Consider the following 25,206-nt stretch of genomic DNA (forward strand, 5'->3'; position numbering starts at 1 on the left):
GCCCTTCTTGCCAAAGGACATCTGAAAACCAAGAGGAAATACTCGGTTCAAGCCAGGGCTTGAAAAAGCACATTTGGCTGAACTCTGAGCTTCTGTCTTTTTTTCTTTTTCCAAACTTCTTACATCTTCCTCAACTTAAGAAACTGTCACTGTCCCATAGGAGGCAGTTTCGATAAGAGTCGTGGGAGTCAGGTAAGGTCAACGGCAGAAGATGGGCTGTCCAAGTGGATAAAAAGCTTCTCTGGACCACAAGGTCTCATTGTCTCACTTTTGATGGCTTCTGTTGCTGCTGAGGGCAGCCAAGGGAGGAGAGATGTAGCAACTACTGCTGTTGAGTCTAGATGCAGGAAAGGAACCCCTCCCTGGAGAGGTGAAACAGGTGAAATTAGAACATAGGATGACCCGTGATGTGAAAAGGTAAGATTTTTGAAAAAGAATTGAATTTTTATTTTTAAGTTTCTGAAAATTATTTTTTACTAGGCAGCATGTATGCCTGATATAAAAAACAAAAGGGTCAAAAGAGTGTACAGTGAAAAGCAAGTCTTTTTTCATCCTTCCCAGTCCTCTACTTCTCCCAAGAGGCAACCCCTAGAACTAATGTTTTTGTATTTCCATCTAGAGCTTATGTCTGTAAATACTAACATATATGTCTCCCCCTTTTAGGAACAGCTTGCCATATATACTTGTTATGCTCCTTGCTTTTTCACTTAGCATGCACATGCAGAGATTGTTCCATTTAGTACCTTGAAGAGCTACTATGTTCTTCTTAAGGTTGCATGCTGTCCCTTTGTCTAGATGTGTCATACCTTATCTGGCCAGTTAAAAGACCACATCTTAGTCATCTTTTCCTAATTCCCTGCACAACACAAATCTCAGTAAATGTTCAGTGCTTCTTCAGAAAAGACATCTTGTACAACTTGTTCATTTTTTCATAATTGCTCTTTTTAGAGGTACCAGTATTTGTTCAATAATCCAGATACTTGTGTAATGTATATATTCCTGGCCACTCAAGTGTGTCTTGTGCACTGATCAAACATTACTGACTTCCAAGGTCTGCCTTATCTTGCTCCTTTAATGTTATTCCTCACTATGTCTTATTTTCCTGTGCTCTAAGAATCACTGCCATATGCAAATATTTATTGATCACTATATGCAGAATTTTCTTTTTATCTATTTTAAAGAGGCAGAGTAGTGGTCAAGACAAGGAAGGAAATTCTGGATGGGAGGATTAGTACAAGTGGAGGTAGGAATGACAGAAAATAGCTTTATATATCTTCGTGGCACTAATAACTTTGGCACATAGTAGGTTTGCAGTAGAGTTTGCATGAATGAGACACTCTTCTTTGATCTTCTGGTTTTTCTCTCCATTCTGTCTTTGATGATTCACTTAGCTTTCTTGTTACTTCAAGGTTGTATAAGATGGTCCCTTCCTTGGCTGATCTCCTTTAAAGGGAGGACAGGTTCTGAGATCTTGAAAGAAGGTAGATGTGGGCTCAAACTGGGCACTGTCATTCACCAGTTTTGTGACCTCGGCCTCTCTGGGTCTCAATTTCCTCATTTATAATATAAGCAAGTTTGATAAGAGTATCTTGGAGGCCCCTTCCAGGTCTAATGGAAGTTAGATTTTTATAGCTATGTTTACCAATTTTTCTGGAATATATCCCTCATCCCAAACTCCAAATAAACACATCTGGTTAAAATCTTCAGAGATATTCTGAAGCCTTGGGGTCCCATTGCTCCTAGAACATTACAGAACAATGCAGAAGTTCAAAAAAGATTCTCAATGCTGGTCATATTACAAAAAAATTACAGGGATCTTTGAATCTGGTTATAACACTAAAGATGAGTTTGTTACATTCATGAACAGGGAGAGGAAGGGAGAGCAAGAGCATTAGTAATAACAGAAAGGCTTGGCTGGCTAAGGAAATCATTCTGTCTTGTTCTTTTTTTTTTCCTGTCTTGTTCTTAAGGAAAACTGATTTTACAACCAATGTTCCTCAGTTTTTTAAAACCTATATACTCTTCCAGCTCAGAAGATGTTTAAGTCTTACTTACTGTAATGACCATTCATAATGTGTGCCATTCAAAAGCAAGTTTTTTTTCTTTTAAATGTGATATATATTATTGAATATATTCTTCTCCAGTTCAGTTCAGTTGCTCAGTCGTCTCCAACTCTTTTTGACCCCATGAATTGCAGCACGCCAGGCCTCCCTGTCCATCACCAACTCCTGGAGTTCACTCAAACTCACATCCATTGAGTCAGTGATGCCATTTAGTCATCTCATCCTCTGTTGTCCCCTTCTCCTCCTGCCCTCAATCCCTCCCAGCATCAGAGTCTTTTCCAATGAGTCAACTCTTCGCATGAGGTGGCCAAAGTACTGGAGTTTCAGCTTTAGCATCATTCCTTCCAAAGAACACCCAGGGCTGATCTCCTTTAGAATAGACTGGTTGGATCTCCTTGCAGTCCAAGGGACTCTCAAGAGTCTTCTCCAACACCACAGTTCAAAAGCATCAATTCTTCGGCGCTCAGCCTTCTTCACAGTCCAACTCTCACATCCATACATGACCACTGGAAAAACCATAGCCTTGACTAGATGGACCTTTGTTGGCAAAGTAATGTCTCTGCTTTTGAATATGCTATCTAGGTTGGTCATAACTTTTCTTCCAAGGAGTAAGCGTCTTTTAATTTCATGGCTGCAGTCACCATCTGCAGTGATTTTGGAGCCCCCAAAAATAAAGTCTGACACTGTTTCCACTGTTTCCCCATCTATTTCCCATGAAGTGATGGGACCGGATGCCATGATCTTCATTTTCTGAATGTTGAGTTTTAAGCCAACTTTTTCACTCTCCTCTTTCACTTTCATCAAAAGGCTTTTTAGTTCCTCTTCACTTTCTGCCATAAGGGTGGTGTCATCTGCATATCTGAGGTTATTGATATTTCTCCTGGCAATCTTGATTCCAGCTGTGGTTCATCCAGTCCAGCGTTTCTCATGATGTACTCTGCATAGAAGTTAAATAAGCAGGGTGACAATATACAGCCTTGATGTACTCCTTTTCCTATTTGGAACCAGTCTGTTGTTCCATGTCCAGTTCTAACTGTTGCTTCATCTGGGACTTCCCTCCCATCAAGAATCAGTGATTTACACATTTGTTCTAATTTTGCAATAAGCAAATGCAGCATAAAATCCATTGTTTGCAACAAACACTTAAGGTCTTTGGAAATATAAGCCATCAGGGTGTTTGTTTTACACTTGTGTAACCTGAGAAATGAACAGTCAGTTTTGGGTTTGGGGGTGTTGGAGAGGAGAGAAGATGGGGTATGTTTCCTACTTGATTGTTTCAGTGCACACCAGGCCCAGTGCTGTGGGGAAAATATAGGCTGTTCTTCATGTGACTAGCTCTTGATAGAGCTACCCTGTACTGAATGTTATGACAGAGTGGATAAGAGGATATTAGAAACTCACAGGGCAGGGAGAAGGGAGTGCCTTGTCTGCCTTCTCCATCACAGTATTGCTGAATGGAATGATTGTTAAGCCTGCAGCAGTGCTAATAAATACTATTTCAGGGATAACAGAGACAGGCCAGAAACAATGCTTTATTGAATACACTTCTATATCTTGTGCAGCGTTTTTCCATTTATTAACACAAACATCTTGTGAGATGGTTTTTCATATCCTTCTTATCAATAAGGAGACAGATACTCCTTCGGAGACGGAAAGGGAAGGAGTGTTCAGAAAGTGCATTTTTAATGGGATGAGCCTTCACATCCCTGGGGTTGAATTTGCTATCCACTTACCAACAGCTCCTTCAAGGGAAGACATCAAGGAGGATGACTATGCTCTGGGGAGCCTGCACCTTCTCACAGGGACGGGAGGTTTTGCGTGAGTGACTGTGAGGGCTGCTTGGAACTGCTAACTGTTCAGCAAGTCAGTGTTCTGCGTTCTCTCCCACCATCGGAGAACACAAGGCAGCCTCGCATCCGAGCTCGGTCAAGCTGCCCAGAACAGGAGTTGGCAAAGAGCTCTCTTTTCAAACAAGATTCACGGATAATCAGAGGGCAGGTGCGGGCTTTGAAAGAACCTAAGCTAGGCCTGGACCTCACTGCTCTCACAACGAAGATCTGGCGAGTTCGCTTATCATCCGACACGTCTCGGAGCTTCTCGGAAAGCGGGAGCGCACCAGCATTCGCCCTGTGCCTCCTCAACCAAGGCCGCGTCTTCTTTGTAATTCGAACAGACCCTAGGGCTAGTTGCTATGGTAGCGGTGCCGGCTCTGCTCTCTGAGGAGGGGAGGTGGGGAGCGGGCCTTGGTGGATGTCACCTAGACTTTATTTGGAGTTGCTGCCCCACTCCCAACCAATTGTTTGTCAGAAAGGAAGTCGTAAGGGAGATGTCTTGTAAGTGAAGTGTCCAGAGGGCCGCATTAGTATAATAGGAAGGGGTCAGGACAACCCCTCCTTCCCCCCGCCCCCCAGCAAAACTCCCTAAAAGTCTGCTGCCGCCGATTTTAATGGTCCTTTAGAGAAAGGAGAAAGAACCCAGACGTCGTAATTGTGAAGATTGAGTCAGACACACCAAGCCCTTCCCTCGGCCTTTAGTCTAGCTAGGCCACGCCCACCGCTGGGAGGAGGCTAGCCCTAGGCCACGCCCCTTCTCTTGAGCGTGCGCGGAAGGCGAACCGAGATGGAGGAGCAGTGGTGTTTATGAAATGAACCAGCACAACTAACCGCGCGAAGGCCGGAGGGGCCTGTATTCCTCGTGCGTCGTTCGAGGTCGCCCCGCCCCGCCGTTTGCGCGCCCGCGCGACGCTCCCGCGAGGCCACAGGTTGGGCGAACACGCACAGGATCGCCGGGGCGCGCAGAAAGGGAGGGGCAGGCGGAGTCAGGCGCGCGCGCGCTAGGAGGGACGCGAAAGGAGCAGGCGAGTCGGGCGGATCGGCTGGATAGAGCGGTGCGGCCAGGTTGTTTGGAGGAGGTGCGTAAAGCCGCTCTGGGCCCGGGGGCGCCCATCTCACTGGGCCGCTCGGTTCTAGGACCCGATCCGGGGCAGGGGGAGGAGAACACCAGGTCAAGGGCCACAGTCGCCGCTCCCGGGAAGTCCTCCCGCCAGCCCGTCTGACCGCGCTTTGCGGGCTTTGCCTGTCAGGGTAAGCGGGTCCAGGCTTATCAGGGAGGAGGATCAGATGAGAGAGTGTGGGAGGCCATCAGGGGCCTGCGGGAGGAAAGGGAGGGGGAGCGTGCGTGAGGGAAAGGGTATGAGAAGAGAAAGAGGCCCATCAAATAAAACAGTAGCCGTAATAACCACCACTAGCACAAGACAGTAATATTCTAGTGCTGTGTACCGGAGCTTGAAGAGCACCTTATGTGCTTCATCTTTTAACCCCTACCGCAGTCCTCCGAGATGTATGCCATCATTAAACCCATTTTAAAAGAAGGGAAAACTGAGGTAGGAGAGAGGTTAAGCAACAGGCAAAGCCCCATAGCTCCTTCGCGTCCTCGCTTCGAACTTAGGTCTCTTTGGCCCTAAGGGGTGTAATTTAAATATCTTTATTTTACAAAAAAAAAAAAAAAAGAAATGGGGTTAGGAGCAGAGGGGTGAGGGTGGTTTGCAGTGGGAAAGTGATCCAGAACAGGAGAGAAGGATGAAGGAAGAAGGTGTAAGGCAGGGGACCTGAGTTTGGAACCTCCCGCGCCTTCCCCTTGGTTCTTGCGGCCTCACAACTTTTCCTTGCTGTTCGGTGGCTTTCTGAACTAGAGCTGTTCTTTCTGGAGGAGCCAGCTCACAGGCCCGGGCCACAAAACTGGTTGAACTGCGGTTCGGTCCAGGGTGGGATCTTGGGACACTGTTTGGCGGGGGCGGAGGACGGCGGCCCCCGCGGCCGGGATAGGGAGAACCCCTCTCCAGGAGGCTGCCGTTTTTTCTGAAGTGCTGCTTACTTCCTTTTCCTTCTTAGCCTTGCGTTGCAAAGCCTTTGTCCTGTCTGCTAGAATGGGGAAGTCTTCTTTATTGTTTCCTTGCACTGAACTGCACACACAGCCTCAAACAAAACACACCCAGGAAAACCAAAACTGCTTTTCCCAAGCAAGGTCTGGTTCTCTGGATTGCTTGCAGAGAAAGCGTTTTGTTGACTTTTTCTTGAGTTGCTCTTCAGAGCTTTTCTGAGTTAGTAGGAGCTTTGTTTTGGAGAAGTTACCCTGTAGATCATTGAGGGGCGATCTGCTCAATTTGTTCTACAGATGAGCACAGGGCAGACACCTCAGGAACTCCTGAGTGGCCTTACACAGTCTAGTACTGGCAAACAACAGGTATCAGGGCTTGTATTTTGCTTTCATATAGAGTGGAGTAGCTTCTGTGGGAGTCAGGTTTTCAAGTCAGCCTGAGGGGCAAACCTCGTATGTAACCAAAATTATCATTAAAAATTCCTTAGGCAAGTGCAGAATTGGAAATGGCCATTGTGTTTCTCAGTAAATCTAGCACAGTTGTTTCGCCTTCATTTTTTTAAAAAAGATAATTTATTTATTAGTTTTGGCTCTGCTGGATCTGTTGCTACGGAGGCTTTCTCTCTAGTAGCGGAGACTGGGGGCGACTCTAGCTGGGGTGTGTGAGCGTCTCTTGCGGAGCACAGGCTCTAGCCAGCGGGCTTCAGCAGTTGCGGCACAGTGTTGCTCCGCAGCATGTGGAAGCTTCCTGGATCAAGGATCAGACCTGTGTCCCCTGCATCGGCAGATGGATTCTTAACACTACTCCATAGAGAAGTCTTCTCCTTCAGTTTTGAAACGTATTACAGTTTCTTTGGTTGTAATCCAGGTAAAGTAATTAGGTTACCTTTAGGGGCTGTGTTGAACAGATACACACAGTTGGATGGCATAGAGTCATTCTACACTATGAGGTGCCCTGTACTGTGCTGTGTTGGCACTGAGAGAAAAAGTATGTTTATTGATCCCCATTTTAGGCTCATACTGGAGCTTGTGCTCACTGAGTGGAAAGTGGCAGGCAGAATTTTTAGCTTTATTTATTATTATCATCATTATTTCTGTCGTTTTCGGCTGACAGTAGAAATTTATGCTAAATTAAATGTGTGTAATGTTCCTTTTCAGTTTTTGAGTGGCACTACATTTTGCTGCTCCCAAGCTATTGTTTGTTTCTGCATAGTTTTCCTAGATAAGGGTTTGGTGGAAGCATGTCTTAAATATTTTGCCAGTGGTGTGGTTTTGACTTCTTGTTTGTCAGTACTGTAACAGTGATTATACATACTTTCCAGCTGGCTCAGTGGTGAAAAATCTGCCTACCAGTGCAGGAGATGCAGGAGACTTGGGTTCAGTCCCTAGGTCAGGAAGATCCCCTGGAGAAGGGAATGGTAACCCACTCCATTGTTCTTACCTGGAAAATCTCATGGACAGAGGAGCCTCATGGGCTACAACCATGGAGTCGAAAGAGTCAGACATGACTGAGTATACCCGCACACATCTAACAATGGTTAGCTTTTAAAAAGAAGTAAAAAAGTACAAAGTTATATGTTACAGGTGTATAACAGTGATTCACAATTTTTAAGTGTTGTACTCCATTTATAGTTACTATAAAATATTGGCTATATATATTCCTTGTGTACAATATATTGTTATAACTTATTTTATAATAGTTTGTACTCCTCTTAATCCCCAGTCCCTATATTATAAAAAGAGTTTTCTTGGAAATGGAAGTCATGATACTACCTTTTAAAGTTAATGTCTTTGAATTTCAGTTTTCTTATCTGTAAAATATAGAGAAAAATTGTTTAGTTGCTAAGTCATCTCCAACTCTTTGCGACCCCAGGAATGTAGCCCTCCAGGCTCCTTGTCCTTGGGATTTCCCAGGCAAGAATACTGAAGTAGGTTGCTGTTTCCTTCACTGGGGGATCGCAGGGATTAAACCTGAGTCTCCTGAATTGGTGGGTGGATTCTTAACTGCTGAGCCACCAGGGAAGCCTGTAGAGAATGATAGTACTGTAAAAGTTGTTGTGAGTTTTCTTCACTGTTACTTTGAAGCAAATCCCACATTTTATGTCCAGTCACTTACAACTATTTTGCATTATCTCTAAAACGTGAGAACTTTTAAAAAAACACTATTAACTGCTATGTAACACCAAAAAAAAAAAAAGGAAGGGGAGTAAAGAAAACCTTGAAACCAAAAAAAGTCAGACATTGTTCAGACTTCTGCTGCTGCTGCTGCTACGTCGCTTCACTGGTGTCCGACTCTGTGCAACCCCATAGACAACAGCCCACCAGGCTCCTCTGTCCCTGGGATTATCCAGGCAAGAATACTGGAGTGGGTTGCCATTTCCTTCTCCAGTTCAGACTTCTACTTGTCTCAAAAATGTTAGAATTTTTTTTCCTATGAGTTGTTTAGAGCAGAGTTTAACTAAGGTCTGTATGTTTTGTTTGATTGATAGATATCCTGAGTCTTTTACCTTTATTTCTTGTAATTTATTTTTTGAAAAAGCTGGATTCTCTAGTTTCCTGTAGAAGTTTCTGGATTTTGTTGGTTGAGTTTCTCTGGTGTCATTTAACATGTTCCTGTGTCCTTATTTTCTGTATATTAGTAGTTAAATATAGAGACTTGGCCAGATTCAAGTTACATTTTTTTTGCAAGACAATTTCATTGTGGTGATGTGTTTTGTATTTGAGGCACATAATACCTGGTGGTCTGTTTTTGTGATGATTACAGCCATAGTGATTATTTAACATCTTTATTGAGATGTAATTTACATACGGTAAAAACACCCATTTTCATGTAAAATTCAGTGATTTTTTTTTTTTTTAGTAAATTTTTTGAGATGTGCAATAATCATTGTTCCGGAGTTTGGGAACATTTCTGTCTCCTCAATAAGATAAACCTCATTCCCATGTATATAACTGTCAGTCCCATTCTACTGTGTAATCTTTTTTGTCTTGATAGATTTTTTTTGCCCTTTCTAGATATTCCATATAAATGCCAGATGTTTAAATTTGTTGCTGCTGCTGCTACTGCTGCTGCTAAGTCGCTTCAGTCGTGTCCAACTCTGTGCGACCCCATAGATGGCAGCCCACCAGGCTCCCCTGTTCCTGGGATTCTCCAGGCAAGAACACTGGAGTGGGTTGCCATTTCCTTCTCCAGTGCATGAAAGTGAAAAGTGAAAGTGAAGTTGCTCAGTTGTGTCCGACTCTTAGCGACCCCATGGACTACAGCCTACCAGGCTCCTCCATCCATGAGATTTTCCAGGCAAGAGTACTGGAGTGGGGTGCCATTTTAAATTCGTTAGGAGTTACAAAATGGTGATAGTCTATCACTCTGTATTTATTTTTAGCTATACAACCTCTAAAGAGAAACTTTCCTTCAACTGTTTGGTTATTTGGGGTTATAGTTTATATAGGAAAGACAGGATACATATTTTAAAAAAAAGTCCATTCACTCTCATTCTCTAATGGTGCCCAATGAAATGTATTTTCTTAGCTCATTGTGAACTCTTAAAAAATTTATTCATTTAGTCTTGGCTGTGCTGATTTTTCATTGTTGGGGCTGGGCGGGGGCTTCTCTCTAGTTGTGGTGCTAGGGTTTCTCTTGTGGTGCCTTCTTTTGTTGCGGAGATGGGCTCTAGGGCACAGGCTCAATAGTTGTGCGTGGGTTTAGTTGCTCCGCGGCATGTGGGATCTTCCCTGACCAGGGATCGAACCTGTGTCTCCTACATTGGCAGGCAGATTATTTACCACTGAGCCACCAAGGAAGCCCCATTATGAACTCTGGATTTAAATCTCTATCTGAGAAGTCATAATACATTGTAGTAATTATCCATAAAGATATTCAGATCATATTTTGTTTGACCAGGGAACTCAGGGAACCTCTTCAGATTGTTCCCTGAGTTCTTTTGATAAAACATTAAGAATCGGCCTGCAATGCAGGAGACCTGAGTTCGATCCTAGGGTTAGGAAGATTCCTTGGAGGAGGGGATGGCTGCCCACTTCAGTGTTCTTGCCTGGAGAATTCCATGGACAAGAGGAGCCTGGCGGGCTACAGTCCATGGAATCACAAAGAGTTGGATACAACTGAGACTAAGCAACTAATGCTTTGACATTAGAGCTTCTTAGCTCCGGAACCTTGTTCTAAGGGTTTAAATAATCTAATTGTCCTCTTTTTAAACCTGATATTTGCTGCTTGGAGGACAAAGACCTTTTTTTGCTTGAATTGCTTTTGTTGTTTTGTTTTTATGTAAATGTCTCACTAGGGATACCCGCTTCCCCTAAAGTAGTTTTATGGTTATGTTTGATGTGACACCAAAAAGGAAGTGTATGAAGGGGTACTGATATAACATTAATGGGCATAGAAATGGTTTTATGCCCTATTGCAGGGGAACATATTAAGCATGGTTTAGAATCTAAGGTTTTGGGCCCCAGCATTTTCTTTATTTCTTTCTTTTGGCCATGTTGCATGGCTTGTGGGATCTTAGTTCCTTGACCTGGGATCAAACCTGGGCCCCTTGCAGTGAGAGTGCTGAGTCCTAACCACTAGTCCACCAGAAAATTCCCCCAGCATTTTCTTAATTATGGTCAGATATTGGAATTTACTCCACACTCAGTTTGACCTTCTGCCATTTTCCGATGTTCTTAATTAGTTCATTTGCACGCCTTTAAATTGCCTATTGTGTGTAGAACAAAAATGAGAAGAAATGAATTCTGCCTTTAAGAAGCATTCACCCATATTTGTTAGGAACCTACCACAGAGTCTATTTAAGTTTCAGAGTGATTACAGAAAATCTACTATTAATTTCAGAGAAGCATCTGTCAAAGTATGGAGTAACTTGAATAAGTGGAATCTTCAGAGGTTGGTAACAGATGGTTTCTCAGAAGTGTCTCAGAGAAATGATAGTACGTGGGAATGCCAATTTTGTTTTGATCCAGATTCTTAGTTTTGCATCTGTCTAGCTATGGTGTTGATATAGTCATAGCTACATGACTGTAGCTACTCATCTGCCTAGCTGTAGTTATGTATGGATGTGAAAGTTGAACCATAAAGAAGGCTGAGCACTGAAGAATTGATGCTTTTGAATTGTGGTGCTGGAGAAGACTCTTGAGAGTCCCTTGGACTGCAAGGAGATCCAACCAGTCAGTCCTAAAGGAGATCAGTCCTGGGTGTTCATTGGAAGGACTGATGGTGAAGCTGAAGCTCCAGTATGGTGAAGCTGAAGCACCAATACTTTGGCTATGTGAAGCGAAGAGCTGATTCATTGGAAAAGAAAGACTCTGATGCTGGGAAAGATTGAAGGCAAAAGGAGAAGGGGGCAGCAGAAGATAAGATGGTTAGATCACATCACTGACTCAGTGGTCATGAATCTGAGCAAACTCTGGAAGATAGTGAAGGACAGGGAAGCCTGGTGTGTGGCAGTCCATGAGGTCACAGAGTCGGGCATGACTTGGCGACTAAATAACAACAGCATCTTGCAAGCAAAGATTCATTTTACTCTTTCTAGGAATTTTCCCTTGAATATATTCAGTGGAGCCTACTCTTATATTGTGTTGAGGATCCGTGTGTGGGGTTGCTTTTTAAGTAAATACCCTTATGATAAGCTCCTTTTTGTCATTTTATAACCAGGCACATCATTGCTATAGTAGTAGCATTACTCTTAAAACTGAACCAGGTTGAGTTTATCTTGTTGCCTCCCCCGTTTCCTCCCAGAATATACGTTGTAAATCATGTTGCTTCTGGTTGAATTATTATTACCTCTATCTTCTCTGTTTTTATTGTTGAATTGGTGCTTAGCTTCTTACAATATTATATGGTGAAAAGTAGACATTAATAACTCAAATTCTAATTTTCATTGTAGTTGTTCAAATTAGCCCTTGGGATTGGTTTTTACAACTTAATTAATTAATTCTCTCACTTCTTGATCTATTTGCCTCTGGTTGTATTTTACTTTTTTTGATGGGGAAAAATAGTTTCCTTTTTTGGGTATTGGAGTGGCTATTCCCACGCCCATATTCATCACACAGTGTTAAGACTTCAGCGTAAGAGTTCAGGTCCACATTCTTTAAGGCTTTCAGAGATCCTGGTACATTTAAACTTCCTGAAGTGATTCCTTTAGAAACGTTTCCATGATTTGGTCTGTGTGCAGAGTGATCAGAGTGATGTGAAAGTCTTGTGTAAGAACATTTTTGTATTCACAGGGGATTATTTTAGTCTTCAGTTAGTCTGGAGAGGGCTCAAAAACTGGATTAGGGTAATAGCTTCATTTCTGTGCTAAAGGGCAGCTTAGGCAAAAGTGTTTTCATGTTTAAGTAATTTTATTTATTTTCTTCAAGTTGAAGAACTGAGGAACGGAGCCAAAGTATGTGTTTGTGTGTGTCTCTCCATTATATAAATGGGAGAATAAATACCATAGTCTTAATAGTTTAAGCTGACGACGTGATGGTATTGTTTTGATGTCTTTGTTTTGTTAACATCTTAATGCCAGTGTGTAAATTAATGTGATTTCAAAATATGCTTTTGAATGTAGATCAGATCAGCCATTGATTTGCCCTCCAACGTAGTCTGCCGAAAGCCCCTTCAAGTTTCTTCAGGATGCCTGCGGCACTTGTGGAGAACAGCCAGGTCATCTGTGAAGTCTGGGCCAGTAATCTGGAAGAAGAGATGAGGAAGATCCGAGAAATTGTGCTCAGTTACAGTTATATTGCCATGGTAAGGAGCTCTACTCTCTTTGACTCACCTTCTGAAACGGACTTAGGGAATATTTAATATGAGATTTTGAAAGAAATGATTGCACTAAAGCCATGGTAAATTGAACATGCTGGCAGGTTATGTTGCTTTTATGAAACATCAGGGTAGCCTGTGTCTGAGAAGGATGTAACCTCCAGGATCTTAGATTATTGATGATGTTACTCTGTCTTTAAATAGAAGTTGTCTCAGCGCATAGGACACATGTGTTCCACAGGTACGGTGACTTTGACAGTGTTAAAGCACTTTTTAAAAAGTAGTTGGCAGCATTTAAAAGTCAAGAGATCTTACTCAAATTCCAGGTTTCTGGTATCTCTGGAAAAAATGGGCACCATAGGGTCCATGTTCCTGTCCAGTGTTGAGTAGATGGAGGGAGACATGTGTCCTAGTGAGGTCGAGGCCCTCTTTGAGAGGAGGCGCGTACTCTTTAGTTTGCTCCAGTCTCCATTACCTATAACCCTTTTCATATTCTGTGTGCTTTACTCCTTTACTTTAACTGCCTGGAGTTTGTGACTCCTGCTGTGGAGAGTATAGCATTAGGTCTTCAGGCTGGTATTCAGAACTCTCTCTCTGATCTTGTTCCAGGCTTTTTACTTTAAGCCAAGTGTGGCTCTTATAATTGTTTTTTAATGGCTGTCTCATGTTCCTGTATTTGTGTTTATTCATAGAGTTCTGTTCTCAACCTTGACTGTTCCTAGTTAATTGTATATGAACCTAGAATGGTGGTTTTTTTTTGCCACCCTGCCTGTCTTGTAGGATCTTAGTTTGCCAGCCAGTGAAAGTGCTGAGTCCTAACCATTGTACCACCAGGGAATTCCCAAACTGAGAATGTTCTTAATAGACCCAGAGTTAGTCAACTACTTCTGTTCGCATTCTGCTTAGATCTCCAAGTTGTTGTGTAAAGCTTCATGATTCTAGTGCTCCTTCTGCAGATTAATGAAATCAGTATTTTAAGGTGAATTTTTGTGCCTGAGCTTGGGGTTTGTTGTATAGCTTTTATAAATGGAAATAAAAATTTTTTTATAAATGATAAGTCAGCATCCAGTGTTTTGTGGAACCTTATGACGGGAGACTTTTTCCTTTCCTAGGACACAGAATTTCCAGGTGTTGTGGTACGACCCATTGGTGAATTTCGTAGTTCCATAGATTACCAGTATCAGCTTTTACGGTGCAATGTTGACCTTTTAAAAATCATCCAGCTGGGCCTTACATTCACAAATGAAAAGGGAGAATATCCTTCTGGAATCAACACCTGGCAGTTCAACTTCAAATTCAACCTTACGTAAGTGTCTGAGACACTTCTCAGTGTTATTCTTAGACTTTCTACATTTGTGCAGACTGTGACTTTAACTGATTTTATTAGTTTTAAGTTTTGTTTCCCTCAAACCCAAGTAGGGGGTGGACAGAGTAGTCAATCAGAAGATGGAGTAACAAATATCAGGAAAAAAAGCCTCCCTTAAAGAACTCTTACAAGTTGACAATAAAAAGCTCAGTTAAAAATAGGCATAAGATTTGAATATATATTTCTCCAAAGAAGATTTAAAGATGGCCAATAAGCTTGTGAAAAGATGGCCACCATCCTTAGTCATTAGAGAAATGCAAATCAAAACCATGAGATAGTAAACTACTTCATACCCACTAGGCAGCTATAATCAAGAAGACATAATAGCAAATGTTGATGAGGGTGTGGAGAGATTAGAACTCTCATATATTGCTATTGGAAACATAAAATGGTACAGCCTCTTTGGAAAACAGGCAGTTTCTCAAAAGGTGAAACATGGTGTTACCGTATGACCCAGCAATTGCACCTAAAAGATGAAATCATACATCAGTGTAAAAACTTGTGAGTGTTCACAGCAGCATTATTCATAAAGGCCACGATGTAGAAACAGTCCGAATGTCTGTGATCTGAGGAATGGCTGTATATGGTATCTCCATGCCATGGAACGTTACTGGACTGTCCAGAGAGATAAAGTACTGACATATACATGCACGAGCTTTGAAAGCATCATACTAAGGGAAAGAAGCCAGACACGAAAGATCACATATCCTATGATTCTGTTTATTTGAAATGACCAAAATAGGTCCTTTAGAAAATAGAGAAGTAATTGTCCAGGGTGGATAGCGGGGAGGTAATGGGGAGTGAGTGCTTAATGGGTAGGGGCTTTCTTTTAGAGGTGATGAGGTGGCACGTGATTGATAGTGGTTATACAACTCTGTGAATATACTAGTGAATTGCATACTTTACATGAGGGCATTGTTTAGTGCGTGAATTATATCTTAGTAGGGCTGTTTAAAATGTAAAAGGGAAATCAGTTCCCCAGTTAGGAGATCAGGGTTCTAATTGCAGTTCTGCCATTTCTTAGCCGGGTAAATTTGGGTCTGTTACTTTACCTTCTATAATTCAGTTTCCTTATCTGTAAATAGTGTTATTACTATCTTTCATAATAGAAATGAAGTATAGTGGGTATGCTAATCAAGGGTAATTGAAACTGAAGCCTATCTGATAGTGGGCAAATTTTTATGCACTTTAGAAAAAAGCTGTGGTAAAAACCACACAACATGAAATTTACCATCTTAACCATAATTAAGTATACAGTTGAGTAATGTTAAGTGTGTTTGTGTTGTGGTGAAGCACACCTCCAGAACTTTTTCATCTCGCAAATCTGAAACTGTATCCATTGAACAACAGCTCACCTTTTTCCTTTCCCCCAGCTCTTGGTAACCATCATTCTCCTTTGTTTCTATGAATTTGACTAGTTTAGATATTTCATATAAGTGGAATCATACAGTATTTGTCTTTTTGTGACTGGCTTATTTTACTTAGCATAATGGTGCTGGAGAAGACTCTTGAGAGTCCCTTGGACAGCAAGGAGATCAAACCAGTCAATCCTAAAGGAAATCAACCCTGAATATTCATTGGAAGGACTGATGCTGAAGCTGAAGCTCCAGTACTTTGGCCACCTGATGTGAAGAGCCGACTCATTGGAAAAGACCCTGATGCTGGGAAAGATTGAAGGCAAAAGGAGAAGAGGGCGGCAGAGGATGAGATGGTTAGATAGCATCAATGACTCAATGGATATGAATCTGAGCAAACTCCGGGAGATAGTGAAGGACAGGGAAGCCTTATGTGCTCCAGTCCGTGGGGTTGCAGAGTTGGACACAACTTAGCGACTGAACAACAACAAATGTCCTTAAGGGCCATCCATGTTGTCATATGTGGCAGAATTGCCTCCCTTAGCTGAGTAACAGTCCGCTGTATGTATGTGCTGTATATTGTTCATCTGTTCATCCACTGATGGGCATTTGGGTTGTCGGCACCTCTTGGCTGTTTTGAATAGTGGTGCTGTGAACATGGATGTGCAGGTATCTATCACCTTGAGATACTGACTTTCTGTCCTTTGTATGTATACCTAGAAGTGGCATTGCTGGATCATGCCATAGTTCTTCTTTGAAGTTTCTGAGGAGGATGTAATTTTTAAGGGGAAATTTTGGGGAGATCATTGTTTTTTGCTCATTAAATGAGGTGGTGTTAGTGTATTTCCTATTGGGCCCCAGTTCTTGAAAACTGCTTTGTTTAATTGGGACCAGGAGCATCTGATAGGTCAGGAATAATTTTTTGATTATTGTTCATTTGTTTTGGAGCTTTCTTTGAGGTTCAGAGAATAATTTTAGGAGATGATCTGGATCTTTCCTTTAACTGTAGTTTTTGAGTCCATAGCCAAAGCCTGTTATTTGTACAGTGACGACAATTTAGTACACAGGAAAAATAAGGGTTATATTCATTGCATGATTGGTGTTTGTATTTAAAATAGTGTGTATTTTAGTAAGAACAAGATTGTGATTCAACATTGGTTTCAGTTTAGCGGAAAAAATTGAGATTGTGGTGTTTTGCTTTCTAGTGTTCTGTCCTAAGTTTATGTGAAAAACAAAAGGCAAGCAGTGAAATCTAGTGGAAAAGGAGGAAAACACAAACCTTCATTTGTGTTATGTGGTATTATAAATATTCCTGTGTTTAGATTAATAGATCTTTACAGTGGAATACTATTTCAGAGCCATAAAGAATGTGTTATATCTGTGAGTGTTGGTCTGGAAAGATAGTCTGTGATATGTAGATATAGGGGTGGAGGTGTGTCTGTGGGTAGAGAAAACAGGGTATGTAAACTGAGATGAGAGCTTCCCTCATAGCTCAGTTGGTAAAGAATCTGCCTGTAATGCAGGAGACCCAGGTTTGATTCCTGGGTCGGGAAGATCCCCTGGAGAAGGAAATGGCAACCCACTCCCGTATTCTTGCCTGGAGAATCCTATGGACAGAGGAGCCTGGCAGGCTACAGTCTGTGGGGTCGCAAGAGTCAGACACGACTTAGCGACTAAACCAACCAACCAACCAAACTGAGATGAAAGATTTAAAACAGTCATTTCTATGTGGTAGCATTATAATAAAGTTATTTTTTCCACTTTCTGTTATTTTTAAATTTTTGCATTGATTGACTCTGTTTTTCTTTAAATGAGAAAATGTGGATCTTTCATAATGAATACACTTATTTTGCAGGGGAAAATCCCATTTTTCTTTCTGTTACAGATAAGATTACTTTGTTTGCTAGAATACTGGAAGGAATGAATTGATTTATTCTTAAAGTATGAAAGCAATTCAAGAATACTTGTTCTGTGATTTATATAGTGATGGTAATATTGTTGTCCACTCCTTCTTTTACTATGCTAGGAGCTAAGAAATGAATGCCTTTTTTTTAGAGAGGACATGTACTCCCAGGATTCCATAGATCTCCTCGCTAACTCAGGACTGCAGTTTCAGAAGCATGAAGAGGAAGGGATCGACACACTGCACTTTGCAGAGCTGCTCATGACATCCGGGGTGGTTCTCTGTGACAACGTCAAATGGCTCTCCTTTCACAGGTCGGTCTCAGTGTTTCTCCTTTGCTTTGGGAGCAGGCAGTCGAATTCTTACATTACTTTGCAGTCCTCTTGGCACTCTCGTTGTTCACTAGCAGTTATAAAGTTGAAATGATAACTGTTGCTCACATTTCAGTTTTTCAAAACACACTTTGGAGCTCATACTGGTTTATTTCACACAGTATTAGGCTGTATCCCGTGGCTGTCAGGGAGTATATGCCAAGTGAAAAGATGGAGGGTGGGAAGGATAGAAGACTTGGTCACCTTTTCTTGTCATTTAAATGGCTGACCTGGGATTTCCTGGGTACTCAAAAACCACATCCTCCTTGAGAGGTGTTTTTTTTTTTTTTCCTGCCACACTGCATTGCTTGTGGGATCTCAGTCCCTGACCAGGGATTGAACCCAGGCCACAGTGAAAGCTGCTAACCGCTAGACCACTAAGAAACTCTCTTCCTTTCACTGCTTTTAAATTTTTGATGTGTAAAACCCACATTGATAAACCCTTGGGTTCACTTACATATATCCCATATTAATCTGTTAGGTTGTCATTTAATGGAAAATTCAGAGTATAGGATAAACTGTAGTCCTTTGGAAACTGAAGTTCCTAACATGAGGTAGCACCATAAACTCTGAGAAATAGGCAGTTGAATGCTGGGGTCTGATAACTGCTGATAACTCTTTTACCTTACTGCCTCATTCTCTCCTTACAGTGGCTATGATTTCGGCTACATGGTAAAGTTGCTTACAGATTCTCGTTTGCCAGAAGAAGAACATGAATTCTTTCATATTCTGAATCTTTTCTTCCCATCCATTTATGATGTCAAATACCTGATGAAGAGCTGTAAAAATCTTAAGGTACACAGTATTTTTCTTAATATATAGTAACAACAACAAGAAAGATAAAAATGTAGACTTGTCACTTTGCTTTATTGCAGTTTGTTGAGCACATGTCCTTGAAATCCTACTGGGTGCCAGTCTGGTGCTAGACAGGGTGTATGTAGAGTTGATTGGCACAGGAATTTGTGTGGTAACTGTCTTTGACCTGGGCATGAATGGAGCCTTCTATTTCTCTCACCATAAGGCAGGCATTCCTTGCTTAGGGCCCACGAACCTAGTGAAACAGTTGGAGACGTGAGGTATGTGTACAATTTGTCAGGGATAGGGTTTGCAGTGTACCAGACTCTCAGAAAAAGCAAGAGAGTTCCAGAAAAACATCTATTTGTGCTTTGTTGATTATGCCAAAGCCTTTGACTGTGTGGATCACAATAAACTGTGGAAAATTCTTCAAGAGATGGGAATACCAGACCACCTGACCTGCCTCTTGAGAAACCTATATGCAGGTCAGGAAGCAACAGTTAGAACTGGACATGGAACAACAGACTGGTTCCAAATAGGAAAAGGAGTACGTCAAGGCTGTATATTGTCACCCTGCTTATTTAACTTATATGCAGAGTACATCATGAGAAACGCTGGGCTGGAAGAAGCACAAGCTGGAATCAAGATTGCCGGGAGAAATATCAATAACCTCAGATATGCAGATGACACCACCCTTATGGCAGAAAGTGAAGAGGAACTAAAAAGCCTCCTGATGAAAGTGAAAGTGGAGAGTGAAAAAGTTGGCTTAAAGCTCAACATTCAGAAAACGAAGATCATGGCATCCGGTCCCATCACTTCATGGGAAATAGATGGGGAAACAGTGGAAACAGTGTCAGACTTTATTTTTCGGGGCTCCAAAATCACTGCAGATGGTGACTGTAGCCATGAAATTAAAAGACGCTTACTCCTTGGAAGGAAAGTTATGACCAACCTAGATAGCATATTCAAAAGCAGAGACATTACATTGCCAACAAAGGTCTGTCTAGTCAAGGCTATGGTTTTTCCAGTAGTCATGTATGGATGTGAGAGTTGGACTGTGAAGAAGGCTGAGCGCCGAAGAATTGATGCTTTTAAACTGTGGTGTTGGAGGAGACTCTTGAGAGTCCCTTGGACTGCAAGGAGATCCAACCAGTCCATTCTGAAGGAGATCAGCCCTGGGTGTTCTTTGGAAGGAATGATGCTAAAGCTGAAACTCCAGTACTTTGGCCACCTCATGCGAAGAGTTGACTCATTGGAAAAGACTCTGATGCTGGGAGGGATTGGGGGCAGGAGGAGAAGGGGACGACAGAGGATGAGATGGCTGGATGGCATCACTGATGGACATGAGTCTGAGTGAACTCCGGGAGTTTGTGATGGACAGGGAGGCCTGGCGTGCTGCGATTCATGGGGTCACAAAGAGACTTGACTGAGCGATTGAACTGAACTGAACTGAGACTCTCAGAGTTCTTAGCTCTAAACAATTTAAGAACTCTCTCCCCTAAAAATTGCTAATCTAAGAGGCTTCCATCTAGACTTGCACTGGCATTTACTGTTTCCCCAACCTTGTTTTCCACCAGTGAGGACTTTCAGTGGCAGAGGTCTGACAAGATTAATATAGAAAAGAAAGGAGTGAAAAGTGGTGGAATATAAGACAGTGTATCATTTGGAGGGTTAAAAAGGGGATAGTCTGGGGTGAGGCCTGTTAAGTAAATAGTTGACATAGTTGACTCCAGTAGAGCAGACAGACAGAGTTGACAGACATGGCTGACTCCAGTAGAGAAATTGGGTCTGTAGTATTATATGTGTTTCCTTCCATCTCCAGGGAGGTCTTCAGGAAGTTGCTGATCAGCTGGATTTGCAGAGAATTGGAAGGCAGCACCAGGCAGGCTCAGACTCACTGCTGACGGGAATGGCATTCTTCAGGATGAAAGAGGTAAGGCAAAAGGCTTTTTGGAAATCTATAGTTTCTCTTGGAAGTTGATGGCTACCTTGAAAGCAGGGGTTTTTTGTGTGTGTGTTTGTTGTGCATATGTTAAACACACTATGATTTGAGAGGCAAAGAAACATTCTGAAATGGAGGTTACTCAGCATACTCAAGTCTAGAAGTGTACTTTGTGTTCCTTGCAGTGCTCATCCTTGTAATTATTTGCTTTTCTTCTGATTTCTGTAATATGAACACATTTGTTAAACCACCCACTCATTTTATGCTGAGTTCTATTATCAAATGTCCCTATCTGACATCATACTTAGTGGTGAAAAGCTGAAAGCTTTTCCTTTAAGATGAGGAACAAGACAAGGATACATACCCACTCTCGCCAACTTTTATTCAACATGGTTTTAGAAGTCCTAGCTGGAGCAGTTAGGCAAGAAAAAGAAATTCAAGGCATTCATATCAGAAAGGAGGAAAACTGTCAGTATTTGCAGATGACATACTATATATAGGAAACCACAAAGACTCTATCAAAAAACTTTCAGAACTAATAGATGAATCCAGTAAAATTGCAGGCTAAAAAAATTAATATAAAAATATTTTGTGTCTATACACTGATAGTGAACTATCAAAAAGAGAAATTATGAAAACAGCCTCATTTACATCAAAAAGAATAAAATGACCTTGGAATAAATTTTACCAAGGAGGTGAAAGACCTGTACACTGAAAACTGTGAGACATTAATAAAAGAAACTGAAGAAGACATAAGTCAATGGAAAGATACTCTGGGCTCATGGATTGGAAAAATTAATATTGTTAATTCATACTACCCAAAGCAGTCTACAGAGTGAATGTAATCCTGATCAAAATTCCAGTGGGGTATTTTTTCACAGAAATAGCACAAATAATCCTAAAATTTGTATGGAAGCATAAAAGACCCCCAATAGCTAAAGCCATCTTGAGAAAGAACAAAGCTGGCAACATCATGCTCCCAGTTTTGCCCTCTGGGGCACCCTTGGCAGTGTCTGGAGACATTTTCGGCTATCTTAACCTGGGGAGTGGGGTTATGCTGCTGAATATCTCACAGTGCTACCATACACTGGACCACCTCCTCAACCCCCAGCAGAGCGTTCTCCTGCCCAGGAGTGCCCAGAAGGGTGAGACACCTTGCTTTGTGTACTTCATGTCCATTTCGTAACGTAATATTACTGTATTACCCACTTTATGGACGGGAATCAGTGCCTTAAGGAGTGTTGAAGTGACTTCACCACAGTGAGTCAGTCTGAGGCTAGAGCTCAAGCTCTTAACTCTTGCGCTACCTGTTAAAAGAGCAGGGATGCGATAGAGGCCGTTGTACTAAAAGCAGCAACAGCAGCAGAGGGACCCTGGCAGTGAAAACTCATGGAAAGTATCAGTAGAAGTCTGTTTTGAAAGGGGAACCTATATAGAGAGAAAGGAACATAAAAAGACTATGCATAGGAGAGGTTTGGAGCCTCTCTTTATGAAGTTAGCTTCTAGTTGGCTAGATGATCAAGGCCTTAAGAAAGCTGGGAGGTGCTGATGTGATAGTGTTGCGGCTTGGCCTGCTTCTTGGCATGACTCTTGGCATGGTTCTCACCAGGGGTTCTCTGTCCTGTTCTGCAGTTGTTTTTTGAGGACAGTATTGACGATGCCAAGTACTGTGGGCGGCTCTATGGCCTAGGCACGGGAGTGGCCCAGAAGCAGAATGAGGATGTGGACTCTGCCCAGGAGAAGATGAGCATCCTGGCGATCATCAACAACATGCAGCAGTGATGGCGGTGAGGCTCTGCAGGCTGGGCCCGGTCCCAAGTGGTGCTTCCTGTGCTGACCGTGTACACTGACCTTCCTCCCCAAGAGAAGACGCCTTTTGTGAGCAAACTGTACCTACCATCTGTGTTTACAGACAGACTTTTGTTTTACTGAAGACAAAAGATGACTTTATTTTAGATCCAGAAGAAGTTTGCTCTGCATTTGTAACGTCTTCCCTATTCCTCATCCCTAAGCCTCTATTCTCCAGTTACCTCCTGCCACCAGCATCCATGGCTCCTTTGACACCTTTTAAAATCCAGGACAAGTCGGAAACAAACTAGTAAAATGTATATAACTCTTACCTGTTGTCATTCTTTTTCTTTTAAATTTGTTGCTAATCTCTGAGGATGAAGACTTCTTGCTGTGAACCTCAGCTGAGCTGAGGGCTTCGAGCAAAAGTGGAACCAAGCGATGGGCTTGTGAAGTGGGTTATAGATGTTGAGCCTTTTCCTTTCTTTCCTTTCGTTTATTTTGACTTTTCTCGAGGACATTTGCTTTCCTCACACTTTGCTGGTCTTATGTATTATTATGTGGAAATGAATTAGAAATATGAAATATGAAGCCCAGATAATGAAAACGTTCCTTAAAAACAAATTTCTACTGCATCTGTTTACTGCATCTGTCTCCACATTATGTACAAGGAACTCCAGAATGGGTATTAAGTTAACCACTTAAATGTCTTCAAATCTGTTCCATTGTGCCACTGAGATTTGCTGTGACATATGCATCATTTGAAATCATTTTAAGTTTTCATTTCATAAAATATCTTGGAAATTACTGAGAGCAGGTTTTGGGTCGTAGTCTGTTATATTTTCAGTAATGTAATTTCAGATGGTTGTGTCTCTTCTCCCACCTGTTCTTCTCTGTTTTCTGTGCTTTTCCTTTTCAGCAAACTGAGAAGTTAGGGACATGGATTAATGTGAGTACAAGGAAGGTGAGTCTTAAAAAAGTCACAGTGGTTACATGTAAACAGGGCAGTAAGGAATTGGGTTTATAGGGTTCTCTTGGAGTAATATCCCATGCACAACTGGGGTAAGGAAGCTCAGGATTGTGAAATTTTTTTTAACTAGTCATTTAAAAAGTATGCTGTTTTTTTTTTTTTTTTCCTGAATGACTACAGTATGGACAATTTCAAAAACCAAAAACTCCTTTGGAATAGTGGAAATGAAAACTGGTAACTCACTGAAGTGGATGAATAGTCTTGCATTTTAAAAGCTTATGGAAAACTCAATTTGAAATGATTAAAAAATGTCAAGTATTATAAGCTGGTATTTAAGATGCTTGTAAATATTATTTATGTTTTTAATTTTGTAAAATAAAGATTTCTTTTTAACCACTGGCATGAAGATTTGGTCTTTCAAAGCTCTGGATTGCTGGCTCTAGAAGATGGTTGTTGACATGGATGCAATTTGCCTCCATTTTCCACAAGTTGGCTTACATACAAAATGTCTCAATCTGTAGAAAGCTCTTTTTTTTTTTTTTTTTCGTAGAAAGCTCTTAATGAGCAACTGTGTAAACGGAATTGTCTCTTTACTTCATATGCTCTGCTGATTATTGGGCCTTACTTGGAAATCGGTTTTAATTCTGTTTCCTGGTGCTACTCCATTATATGTGGTGGATTCACTTATTAATTACTGGACTTTTAGACAAATTGAAGTTCTAGATTTGGTTCAGGACTTTGTTTCCAGTCCTTTCTTTTGGCCCAACAATATGGGGTTGTAATAAGTCTCCCAAGTGGCTCTAGTGATAAAGAATCTGCCTGCCAGTGTGGGAGACATAAGAGACGCTAGTTCAATCCCTGGGTGGGGACCATTCTCTGGAGTAGGGAATGGCAACGCATTCCAGTATTCTTGCCTAGGAAATCCCATGGACAGAAGAGCCTGGCGGGCTACCGTCCATGGGGTTGCAAACAGTTGGACACAATAAGTCAGGTATAGGAGCAGAGCTAGAATTTTGACTGCAATATATACTTATTGTTGTAAGATTTGTGGTAAAGCAGCTTAGGTCAGTGGTTCTGAATCAAGGTGGTTTGGCATGCTGGTGACTATGAGCCCTACATAGATGTCCTAAAAAATTTGGATTAAAATAGGCATTTAGTCACTTCTCGGCATTTTGACTAAGATCAAGTGTAAAATAGGCATTTATCTTTGCCACAGTTAAGAACAGGCTTACTGACATGTCAGGAGAAATGTTGAGATGAAGGGTTGAGGATCTCAGTGTTGAGTGGGGATGTACTCATTGCATAGAGATAACTTTATATTTAAAGTGCTAAAGAAGGGGCACAGGTCTAGTAGAACTGGAAAGAACTTCACTTTGTATATAGGAGTGTGTGTAGGGCTGTCAGTAGTTATCCTCAGAAAGGGATGGTCCTGCAGAATATCCAAGAGAATACTAACTTGGGTGTGATTCAGCGCCCCCCACATACAGTCCCCCTTATCTGTGGGGGAAATGTTTTAAGACCCACAGTGGGTGCCTGAAACCATGAGTAGTACTGAGCCCTATAATGTATGATTTGTAATCTTCATATACTCATGGGTAGGTAGTGTATGCAGTGTGGATATGCTGGACAAAAGGATTCACGTTTTGGTGGGATGGATTGGGAGGGCTGTGAGATTTCATCATGCTACTCAGAATGGCCATAGTTTAACTTATGAATTGTTTATTCCTGGAATTTCCCATCTAATATTTTTGGACTCTGTTGACTGGGGGTAACTGAAACTGTGGAAAGTGAAATTATGGCTGGGGGTAGAGGGGCTATTGTAATCCCAGCTATTGAATTTCTGTGGTCTGCTAAGGCAGTAAGGTTGACTGCCACTCACAAGCCTTGGTTGTCAGCCAGGGCTAGTATGAAAGAGCTGTTTAGAATCCTTTTAAGTCCAAGTTATTAATGAGCATTTTTTCAGTTTTCCAGCTTATTCAGTGGATAAGTCTGAATTATGCACTTAGTAGATACTAGACAT

At 41.7% G+C, this 25,206-nt stretch overlaps 1 protein-coding gene across 7 annotated transcripts; it reads left to right on the forward strand.

Moving 5' to 3' along the window:
- Positions 1 to 4,657: 4,657 nt before the first annotated feature.
- Positions 4,658 to 23,588, forward strand: CNOT8 (CCR4-NOT transcription complex subunit 8). Of its 7 annotated transcripts, none has more exons than XM_086412617.1 (7): positions 4,658 to 4,974; positions 12,503 to 12,684; positions 13,809 to 14,002; positions 17,473 to 17,634; positions 18,342 to 18,486; positions 20,309 to 20,419; positions 22,061 to 23,588. In XM_086412617.1, the coding sequence occupies exons 2-7, from the start codon at positions 12,568 to 12,570 to the stop codon at positions 22,208 to 22,210; spliced, it is 879 nt and encodes a 292-aa protein (XP_086268743.1). In that variant the 5' UTR covers positions 4,658 to 4,974; positions 12,503 to 12,567; the 3' UTR covers positions 22,211 to 23,588. The 7 variants fall into 7 exon arrangements, with proteins under 7 accessions (XP_086268743.1, XP_086268744.1, XP_086268745.1 ...); XM_086412618.1 differs by having other exon boundaries at positions 4,658 to 4,824; XM_086412616.1 differs by lacking the exon at positions 4,658 to 4,974 and adding an exon at positions 5,038 to 5,146.
- The last annotated feature ends 1,618 nt before the right edge of the window (positions 23,589 to 25,206 follow it).

The sequence above is a fragment of the Bos grunniens genome, chromosome 7, assembly GCF_055505025.1.
Source record: "Bos grunniens cultivar Pamir isolate PY7600 chromosome 7, Bosgru_T2T1.0, whole genome shotgun sequence".
Lineage (NCBI taxonomy): Eukaryota > Metazoa > Chordata > Mammalia > Artiodactyla > Bovidae > Bos > Bos grunniens.